General features: G+C 38.6%; 1 protein-coding gene across 3 annotated transcripts in view; it reads left to right on the plus strand.

Moving 5' to 3' along the window:
- Positions 1–4,130: 4,130 nt before the first annotated feature.
- Positions 4,131–12,047, plus strand: part of LOC119596095 — a 13,113-nt gene continuing 5,196 nt past the window's right edge. For 2 of the 3 annotated variants that reach the window (XM_037945231.1, XM_037945234.1), the window contains exons 1-3: positions 4,131–6,625; positions 7,884–7,892; positions 11,423–11,494. In XM_037945231.1, the coding sequence (XP_037801159.1) occupies positions 4,788–6,625; positions 7,884–7,892; positions 11,423–11,494 (1,919 nt within the window). In that variant the 5' untranslated portion in view covers positions 4,131–4,787. The remainder of the gene's footprint in view (positions 6,626–7,883; positions 7,893–11,422; positions 11,495–12,047) is intronic. The other variant, XM_037945233.1, reaches the window with a different exon arrangement.

The raw sequence follows: 12,047 nt of genomic DNA on the forward strand, positions 1-12,047 counted from the left end.
GTGTGTGTGTGTGTGTGTGTGTGTGTGTGTGTGTGTGTGTGTGTGCATACACATATATACATACATATATATATGTATGTATATATACATATATGCATACATACATGTGTTTATATATACATACACACACACACACACACACACACACACACACACACACACATACACACATAAATATATGCATATATATATATATATATATATATATATATATATATATATATATATCACATATATATGTATATGTATATATATATATACATATATATGTATATATACATATGTATATATACACATATATATATGTATATATATACATATATATTTATACACACATATATGTGAAAATAGAGATGGTGACTCGATAAAAACAGCGGGCGGAAGGCAACGGCAACCCACCGCTCTAAATTGCTAAGAAAAAAATCATGGAAGCCCATGATCGTCAAGGCCGCGGTAGCCGAATGGTTAGAGCGTCGGACTCAAGACTGTCGCGACGGCAATCTGAATTCGGGGGTTCGAGTCGCCGACCGCCGCGTTGTTCCCTTGGGCAGGGAACTTCACCTTGGTTGCCTGCCTAGCCACTGGGTGGCCAAGCCGGCCCAAGTCGGGTGCTGGTCTCGAGCCCGGATAAATAGAGAGAATGATTACCTAAAAAAGGTACCACCGGCACTCTCCGTGGAAAGGAACTGGGGACCCTACCACGTACTCACTTCAAGAGCATCAGAACTTGAAAACTACAATTAAGTATCATGCTGTGACCACGGTGGCTCAGACATGAACCTACCGTTAAAAGAAGAATATGTATATATACATATGTATACACACACAATATATATATATATATATATATATATATATATATATATATATATATATATATATATACGTACTCACTCCAAGAGCATCACAAACATGAAAACTACAATTAAGTATCATGCTGTGACCACGGCGGCTCAAACATGAACCGACCGTTAAAGAAAAAAAAAAAATATATATATACACACATATGTGTATATACACACATATATGTATATATACATATGTATGTATATATGCATATATATATGTATACATATGTATATATGTATACATATGTATATATATATATATATATATATATATATATATATATATATATATATATATATATATATATATATATATATAATATAATATATTATTAGACACCACACGAGCAACAGCCATTTCCGTCGGCGGTGCAGCGGGCGGGAGGAGCGACACGCGTTGGTATGTATTGGCCTGTGCTTGATAAAGGTTATTGCTGCAAAAGGCTCTCAATCTAGAGCAGCTTTTCATTGGCCCCGTTGCAGTAACGAGTGGAGACGCGCGCTCTTTCATGGGAAATATGCACGGATTCAAAACATATTTCAGAACATACATGAATCTTTTCCTGCCCCATCCGCTTCTAGTTACACACAGAAAAATAAACAAACAGAAACCGAAGAGCGAAAGCAGAAGGAGACACCGAAGGAGATATGAGGCGACGAGGATCTCCCTCTGAGATGTCACGGATACCTCTACGATATTCTCAGCTACCTCCCGCGGGTACTTTTCCCTGAGATGATATCGGATACCCCCCCCCCCCTGATATGCCCCTTTGGTACCTCCCCTTAAGAGAATACCTCAAAGTGCCAATGGACATCTCACGGACGAAATACCCGAGGACGTCTTAAACCGTCTTTTGGTACCTCTCCTTAAAACGTTCTCAGGTACCTCCCACTTTGATCTCCTCGGGTACTTCTCCTTGAGACGTCCTCTGGTACTTCCCCGCTTGAGATATCCTTTAGGACCTCCTCCTGAGATATTCCTCGGGTACGTCGGGTGCGGCAGGATCCGGGCGGCCAGTGACTCGCGAAACGTGTTCCGGACTTGTCTCGGGTTCGCTTCAATCTCGCAGAGTGATTCCGCCGGACTTCGAGAGCCAGAGTGCCTGAAGGGAAGGGAACACGAGGGGGCCAAGCCGGATGAGGATTGAAGGTGGAGGGGTTAATGTGTTTGTTGATTTGTTTACCTGTCTGTCTGTTTTATCTACTCGTCTATCTATCAGTGTTCAAGCTTACCTGTTTATCTATCTAGCGGTCTATCTGCCTACCTTTCTATCAATTTACCAACCAGTCTACCTTTATCTATTTCTACCTATCTTTCCGTTTATCTATTAATTTAACAGTCTACCTAACCTGTCAATGCTACTCACCCACCCACCCACCAACCATATATATGTGTATGTGTATGTGTATGTGTATGTGTGTGTGTGTATGTGTATGTGTATGTGTATGTGTATGTGTATGTGTATGTGTATGTGTATGTGTATGTGTATGTGTATGTGTATGTGTATGTGTATGTGTATGTGTATGTGTATGTGTATGTGTATGTGTATGTGTATGTGTATGTGTGTGTGTGCGTGTGTGTGCGTGCGTGTGTGTGTGGGCGTGTGTGTGTGTGTATGTGCGTGCATGCATGCGTGCGTGTGCGTGTGCGCGTGTAAGGCTGGAAAATAGAGGGTAGGTTAGGATAAAGGTAAAAAAGGATGAAGGTAGAAGAGAATGAATGCAAGGAAGGAAAAAGGTAAGAGAGGATTGAGGATGAAAATGAGGGAGGATGAAGTTAAGAGAGAATAAAGTAAAGGTAAGATAAATTTAGGGGAAGATAAAGTTAAGGGAGGATAAAGTTGAGGAGGATAAAAGCAAGGAGGTTATAGGAAGGGGATGCTACAGATAAGGGAAGGCAGAGCTAAGGGGAAAATGAATATAACAGAGGATAAAAGTAAGAAACGGAGAATAAAGATAAGATAAAATTAAGGGAAGCTCAAGCCGAGGGAGGACAAAGATAAGATAGGATAAAGGCAAGGACGAGCAAAGAAAGGGGTGGGATAGAGCCCATGTGAACAGCTGCGTGCATATGCATGAGACGGGGGGGAATGGGACCACCGCAGGAGATTTCGGCTACGTGGGCACTGCCTGGCCTATGTATATGTATGTATGCATATGTAGAAAACGTTAGGTGTATATATGCATGCATGTATGTATGTATGTATGTATGTATGTATGTATGTATGTATGTATGTATGTATGTATGTATGTATGTATGTATGTTAAAAACGAGGGAATTCAAACGTATGTATGCACACCTGGATACGTAGGCAGGGGTTAAAGAAAAAAGTTGACATACATACATAGGCAGATAGACCAGAGGAGATAAACGCAGACATATACAGATATTTTCCCCCCTTTCTTCCTCTAATGTCTCTCTGTCTCTCTGTCTCTCTGTCTCTCTGTCTCTCTGTCTCTCTGTCTCTCTGTCTCTCTGTCTCTCTGTCTCTCTGTCTCTCTGTCTCTCTGTCTCTCTGTCTCTCTGTCTCTCTTTCTCTCTTTCTCTCTTTCTCTGTCTCTCTGTCTCTCTGTCTCTCTTTCTCTCTTTCTCTCTCTCTGTCTCTCTGTCTCTCTGTCTCTGTCTCTCATATATATGTGTGAGTGTTAGTATATGTTTTAAACACAGAAAGACATTAATACATAGAGTAGCTGACATGAATATAAACAGACATATTGAAAGAAGTAGAAAAACAATAAAAAGGACAAGAAGTAAGCGCGAGATATACGTGCATGTACGTGTGTGCACCAATGGTAACGACAAGATGAGTCTGGAGAGTTGGTAACAAGGGATGGGGAATTGGAGAAGAGCGAAGGAGAGTGGAAGGAAGGAGAACGGGAAGGGAAAGGGTAGGAGGGCGAAGGGGGAGGCCGAAGGGGTAGAGTCTGCAATGGACAATTCCTGAGTAAACACCTGTCAATCTTTGGGGGAGAAGAGATGTTTGTCGAGTGCTGAAAAAAAAACTCTTCTCGAAGGAGGACTTCCCCAAAGGAAATCCCTTTTTTCTTCCTCCTGACGAGAGACGTGACTGAGTGGAGTTTCCTGTGCAGAGTTTGTTTGTCATTCCAGGAACTTGATTTGAAGGGTTTGCAACGTGAATTTTATTTAATTTATCTATCATTTTTTCGTAGTTAAATATCATCTATTTTTTCTCTTAACTGAATATATACTTTTTGAAAAAGTTACTCAGAAGTTATTCATGAGACCGCATGCTTTAACATTTTATTCCTCTTTTCCAGAAATTATATCAGCTCCCCTCAAAGAATAACCCAACATGATTAAACCACTTACAGAGGCACAGAGCCAAAGAGGCGGAGCGAAGGAGGTCTTGGCTCTGGCGGGCAAAAATGGCTCCCATTTGGGGCACGTGACTACGTCCTCTCCATAGGACCTTTTTTAATGAATAACATGTCTCGTTTCTGAGAACTCATTCTGGCAAAACAGCAACAAAAATATCTAGAAAATGCATTGCGATAGAAGTAGGACTACATAAACTAGGGGAACTATTGGGATCGTTAAAATGTCGAGAATATTAAGTGTTCCTTGGTGACAGACTGGCAAAGAAGGAGGGAGGAATCTCGAAATAAGACAGCGTCGCCGGTGCTTTGCTCTTCTTAACTATGTGTAATCCCAATTGCGAAATTACGGAAATGATATTCATAGAAAGACAGAAGCTTTGGTTATAGCCTCGGTCCTCGGCTAAAAATGATATAGATGACACCCAGTAATCGGCTTTGCTGGATGTCTCGACAAAAGAACTTTTGACACTAGCACCGTCTAAGCAGCCGTCGCGTAGTGAATAGTGGCTCAGTAAGACAGTGGCCTCGTCCGTGGGCGGCCGGAGCGGGTTGGACGCCCACACCCGGAGATGGTGTCCCTCAGGCCGCCCACACCGGACCATGGGGACGTGCAGGGGACCTAGCAGTCCACCACAGCCACTGCGTCACTCTGGACGAACACCGGAGACTCTTCATCTACGGGCTTGGGTTTGGGCTTTCGCTCTCGCGTGGATGATCTGCGGGGCGGCGAGCGGCGCGTGCCCGAGGGGCTGCGAGTGCAAGTGGAAGGACGGGAAGGAGACGGTGGCCTGCATCAAGGCCGAGTTCAACGTCATCCCGCGGAACCTCGACCCGTCCACTCAGGTGCTGGACCTCCAGTACAACAACCTCAAGGTGTTGCGCAAGGACGCCTTCGTTGACACGGGTCTCGTCAACCTCCAGAAGCTGTGGCTCAACTACTGCAACCTGCAGCACATGGAACGCGGCGCTTTCAACATGCTGGCCAATCTGGTAGAGCTCGACCTGAGCCACAACCTGCTCCAAGTGGTGCCTACTGCCGCCCTCTGCGACGTGCCGGGCCTGCGGGACCTCCGCCTCGCCAGCAACGCCCTCACTTCCCTCCCCGATGACGCGTTCTCTGCCACGCCGGAACTAGTTCGTCTAGATTTGTCGAATAACAGTATATATAGTTTAGAAGATAATGCATTTAGGGGTCTTGCAAGCTTAGAAGTGTTGAAGTTAACAGATAACAGGCTAGTTCATATTAGTCAAGAGGTGTTGGTACCGCTTATGGCGCTGCACGGCCTGCACCTGAACGAGAACCCGTGGAGGTGCGACTGCAGCTTGCGGCCTCTCCGCCGGTGGATGATAGACCACAAGATCGCCGGGATCGTGCCGCCGACCTGCGCCCGCCCGCGGCGCATCAGCAGCCGCAGTTGGCACACGCTCGGCTTGAACGAGTTTGCGTGCGCCCCCGAGGTCAGCGCCATCACGCCGCGGGTCATGGCCTCAAGCGACGAGAGCGTGTCCCTCGCCTGCCGCTTGGAGGGGGACGTCGAGGCCAACGTCAGTTGGTTTCACGGGGAAAAACGCTACAAAGTGCGCTACAAGGTACGCGATTCCGTCTTCAATAACACTGCCAAAGTTTCTAATCTGACCATAGGAAAAGTGCGAGCCAAGGACCAGGGCATCTACTGGTGCGTGGCGCAGAACAAGGCCGGGCGCGCCGAGGCCAACGTCACGCTGGAGGTGTCCAACGAGATCAGCGAGTACCGCCTGGTGGCCATCAACCCGGCCTACATGACCGGGGGACTGCTGAGCGGCCTGGGCTTCCTCGTCACCATCCTCCTCCTCGTCAGCTGCATCATCCATCGCCGCCAGAGAGTCAGGAGGTTCCGCAGGCAGGAGGAGGACCGGGAGGGGCGGGAGATGCTGGCGGCGGCTCAGTCTTCCATGTCTCGGGGCTCCTCGGTGATCGCGCAGCCCGAGGTGGCCGACTACCACGCCGTGCCCTCGGGGGACCTCGACGACGCGCCCCTGCACCCGCTGCAGGCCAAGCAGTCGTACCTGGGCCGCGGGGCCGCCAACGGCCACTACGCTCGCGAAAACTACACCGAAAAGATCCAGCGCTACAGCGACGCCGTCTCCGACCCGCGCAGGTACAAGGACGACCTCGAGGTCGACCTCAGGCTCTCCCCAAGCACCGTGTCCTACGTCGAACTGGCCTCCAACGACCTGGCGAGGACGCGCAGTGACCTCGGGGAGAAGATGAGCCTGAAGAACCTCGAGCACGAGACAGACATCCTGCGGCGGGAGTGCAGTCCCACAGGCTCGGTCGTGTCCATGATCAGCACGGGGCCGTACCCCGACCTCCTGGACCTGCCTTACGTGCGCCGCCACGAGGAGTATCAACAGGGCTTCCACTCTCTCAACTCCAACCTCGGTTCTATCACCAGAAAGTAAGTGCTTCTCTCCCGTGTGATGCGGTTCGACCAGTATCACGTATCTAAATGATGTAAAATAATCTACTTTTATTTAAATCATCTTTCATAAAATCTGGCATCCAAGCAAATAACGAGAAAGCAAGGTGATTTAGTCATATCCTTGTAATTTATTCATGATAATATTAAATCTTCACAATAATGCTATTTTCACACTCTGATAGGTATGTGTCATAATTCAAAATATATGAGGGTAAAGTGTAATTCTTTATTTACTGAAATTCATGTAAAATTAGCCAGTGAATACAAAATTACTTTTCCACGTTAATTTTAAATATTAGTTAATATATCATTCATTTTACTGAATATTCTTGTGTAATAAGTTAAATTAGTTAAATCAGTATAAGACTGATTAATTATTAATCAATTATTTGACAATATGATCATAAATTAATAATTTCATAAGATTAATCAAATACAGACATACAGACACACACACACACACACACACACGCACACACACACACACACACACACACACACGCACACGCACACGCACACGCACACACACACACACACGCACACGCACACGCACACGCACACGCACACGCACACGCACACGCACATACACATACACATACACATACACATACACATACACATACACATACACACAGGTGTGTATGGTAGAAAACTCGCAATGCAAACACTAGATTTATTGAAAATGAGACTACAGTTTCGAAATCCACCTGGATTCCATCTTCAGATCTGAAGATGTAATCCAGGTGGATTTCGAAATTGTAGTCTCATTTTCAATAAATCCAGTTTTTGCATTTTGTTTTTTTCTACCATGGTATCAACACGGAAGAGTGTTTTACCATATGTGTGTATATATATATGTGTATGTTTGCATTCTTGTATGCATACATACACACACAAACACACATACATAATCATCTATTATTAGAGAATCAACATCAAATTCACTAATTTTTGCTTTAATGTTGTAACATTTGTGTTTAATTAAATAATTTTCAGGTGAATAAATCTATGAATTACGTTAGAGTCTGTCGTAATGTAGTATAAATCAAACATCAATATTTTGTTTTTACCATGACATTGGGAATTTAATAACAGTCCCATTTCTATGCTAGTTATAACATTATGTAAATCAATAATTTACAGACGAATAATTCGACAAATTAATTTACGATTAACAAGCAATACTGATTCCCGCAATTCTGTTCATAATTCTCTCCTATGCTCTTGGCGATAGACTCTGTGGGTAAGCAATATTGTGTGGCAGTGTGTGGTAGATAAGTGGTAGATAACGGTAGCCGGTTCAGGATATTCCACTGAGGGTGGAAGGGGTGTAAGACTAGAGTGCCAAGAACCGGAGGGTCTATGGCATATATGAGACCTTTCCCACGAATTTAATTATTGATTTCAACCTAACACTGTTTAGACTGTTGCTTCAACCTAACACTGTTTAGACTGTTGCTTAAGTGATTCATGTGTTCAGGGGCGCAGTCTATTACACTAAGGGAGCCTTCCAACCCTCTTCGATCTGCCGCAAGTAGAGATACTGTAGGATAACTGTAAAGGCCATTGTAGGTGGTAGGTACTGTAGAGTGGTAGTTAAGTCGAGCTGGTCCCTTATATGAGTGGGCATAGAAGGCATCTCCGTAAATGAAGATGCATTAATACAATGGGGAATGAAGCATTGCAAGACACTAAACACTAAGAAACGATTCTGTAATGAGTCCAACGTTGCTGGGAGACCTGCTAAGTAGTACTGTAATAGGCAAATAGTACATGACACAGTGTAGACACATGGCAAGCTCTGTAAGTAGCCGATAGGCGATGTACTGCAATACAATTGGGCATTTGCTTGTGTATGTAGGTAAGTTACATATACTGTGCGGTTATTAAAGGGCATTTGGTGATCTACAAGCGGGAGATTTCTACTGACGGAAAGCTGCAAATATTATATAGATAATTCCTGTAACCAGATGGTATTCGTTCTGATAATTAAATGTGGGGAGATGTACTCTCGCATTAAAACTGTCAGTCAGAATATGTCGACCATAGTACACTTCTACGCGGGAAATCTTACATACATTTATGAAGGCTTTTGTTAGCTGAGCTAATATTAGACTTTTGATAATATTGTTAACAATAGAAACTGTTAGATACTCATGAGATAACTGTGGTAATGATAAAACTAGATAATTATATTATGATATTAATTATATGATGATATTAATATAATTAAAAAATGATCATTACAATGATGATAACGATGATAATGATGGCCACTATAAAATATGATGATAACAATAATAAGAATATAGGATGATAGTAATGTTTAGCGATAATGATGGCAATGAAAATAATGATAGCAATAACAACGGAAAATATGATAATGATGCCGATAATGATGAAATGATTAGTGAAAATTATGGGGCATAATAGTGATAAAAGTAATAGCGATAATGATAAAAGTGATATTTGAGAATGATAACAATGATGATAATAGAAAAGGGATAATGAGAACGGTAACAATATCAATGATAATGATAAAAACACCGATAAGCAATAACAAAAATAATACCATAGTAATAGTATTAGTAGAAATAATAATGCTAATAATTAGGATATGGATAAGAATAAGGATGAGGATTATTATCATCATCATCATCATCATCATCATCATCATCATCATCATCATCATCATCATCATCATCATCATCATCATCATCATCATCATCATCACTATTATCATTATCATTATAACAAAACTATTGATAACAATAATTAAAATAATAGTAATAGTAATTGGAATAATAACTGCAAAAAGAATAATTACAATAATAATGATGGTGGTGGCAATAATAAAAATGAAGATAATATTAACAAAAATAACAAAAATGCAAATAATGAAGAAAAAATGATAAAAAAATATAATGATAATCACAGCAATGATATTGATGATGATAATGTAGATGATGATGATGATGATGATGATGAAAATGATAAAATTGCAGCAAAGATAATGAAATGAAAACGATAGCATCATAAAGTTATAATAATGATGATGATACTGATGACGATAATAGTTATGGTAATGATGGTAATGATGATGATAATAATTATTGCTATGCTAACAATAATAATAATAATAATACGGAAAGTAACACAAAATTAACAAAAATAACAATACTAATCATTACAATAACGACAAAAACAATAAGAGTAATAGAAATGATAATGCTAACAATGATGATAATGGCTATAATTACAATGACATCATCATCATCAACAACAACAATAACAACAATAACAGTGATAATAAGGATAATAATGATGATGAGGATAATAATTATAATAATGATGATAATAATAACAATGACAATAATGATAACAGCGATGATAATAATAATAATAGCTATTTCATTAATGATTACATAATAATAATAATTATAACAATAATAATAATAATAACAATAATAATAGTAATAATAATAACAATAATAATAGTAATAATAATAACAATAATAATGATCATAATAAAAAAAAAAAAATTATGATAATGATAATGATAATGATAATGATAATGATAATGATAATGATAATGATAATGATTGATAGTGATAGTGATAGTGATAGTGATAGTGATAATGAGAATGATAATAAAAATGATAATGATAATAAAAATGATATTAATATTAAATATGATGATAATAATATTAAAAATTATAGTAATAATATTAAAAAAAATGATAACAATAATAATAAAAATGATAACATAATAATAAAAATGATAATGATAATAAAAAAATGATAATAATAATAATACGAATGATAATGATAATAATAAAAATGAAAATGATAATAATAAATAATAATAATAACAATAATAATAATAATAATAATAATAATAATAATAAAAATGATAATAATAATAAAAAAAATGACAATAATAATAATAATAATTATAATAATAATAATAAAAATGATATGAATAAATAATATAATGATAACAATAATAACAAAAATGATAACAATAACAATAGAAATGATAATAATAAAAAAGATAATGATACTACTACTACTGATAATAATAATAATAAATAATAATAATAATAATAATATTAAGGATGATAATGTGTGTATGTGTGTGTGTGTGTGTGTGTGTGTGTGTGTGTGTGTGTGTGTGTGTGTGTGTGTGTGTGTGTGTGTGTGTGTGTGTGTGTGTGTGTATGTATATGTATATGTCTGTGTATATGTATATGTATATGTATGTGTATGTGTATGTATATATACATAAATAATAATAAGATCAATAATAATAATGATACAGTTGATAATAGTTATAATGATGATGATAATAAAGATGATAATAAAGATGATTATAATAATAACAATGATGATGACAATAATAATAATAATAATAATAATAATAATAATAATAATAATAATAATAATAATAATAATAACAATAATAATAATAATAATAATAATAATAATAAATAAATATATAATAAATAATATTTTTTTTCATGTCATCGATGATCATGCTAATAACAACAACAACAACAACAACAATAATGAAATGAATGATAATGATAATCATGGTGACAATAATGATAATGATAATGGTATTAATAATTCTTCTAATATGGGTAATAGTAATAGTAAGAATACAGTTGCAAATAATAACAATAAAAATAAGTAGTGCAGATAATAATAATGAAAAAAATGATAATAATAACCAATCCATTGATAAAAAACATGTTTCCTCTTACTTTTCAGGCCGAGTCTTTACCATTACGCTGACCGCCACCGTGACTTCCCGTCATACGATAGGAGTTCACTAAGCGCGAGGTGAAAATTATAAAGAGTAGACTCTCATGTAGAACAGTGCACGGGTATCATGTTAGCTCTGGCTTGACAAAAAAAAAAAAAAAAAAAAAAAAAACGCTTCTTGTGACAGACACCTGTCGCGGACCTGCATGTACCGTGGTTGGAAGGATAGAGATATTGTAAGTTAATGGAGTTTGTTTTACTATGTACTCATTTTCCTTTTCATGTTATTTTTGTCTTTGCTTTTCTCTTTTTCATATTTATTTTTCCATTTTTTTTCAAGTCAAGTACATATACAGGGACTGTGGGAACATCAGATAAAATGCTATAAGTAGGAAAATTGATGGTTTTTTGACACATCTACGAAATGAAAGTCCATAAATACAGGCAAACAGATTAAACAAATGATTTACTTTCGGTTTCTTTGTTTATTCTTGAGTTCTCTGATTAATGTCTTCCAAACCGCATATTTGAATAAAATCCCACAAGTTATTCACCCTGCATTTTTGTTTTGATAAAGAAAAGGTCATAATTGCATGCAATAGCAAAGCTTTACCAATTTTTTCCCATTTAT

The sequence above is a fragment of the Penaeus monodon genome, chromosome 37 (genome assembly GCF_015228065.2).
Source record: "Penaeus monodon isolate SGIC_2016 chromosome 37, NSTDA_Pmon_1, whole genome shotgun sequence".
Taxonomy (NCBI): domain Eukaryota; kingdom Metazoa; phylum Arthropoda; class Malacostraca; order Decapoda; family Penaeidae; genus Penaeus; species Penaeus monodon.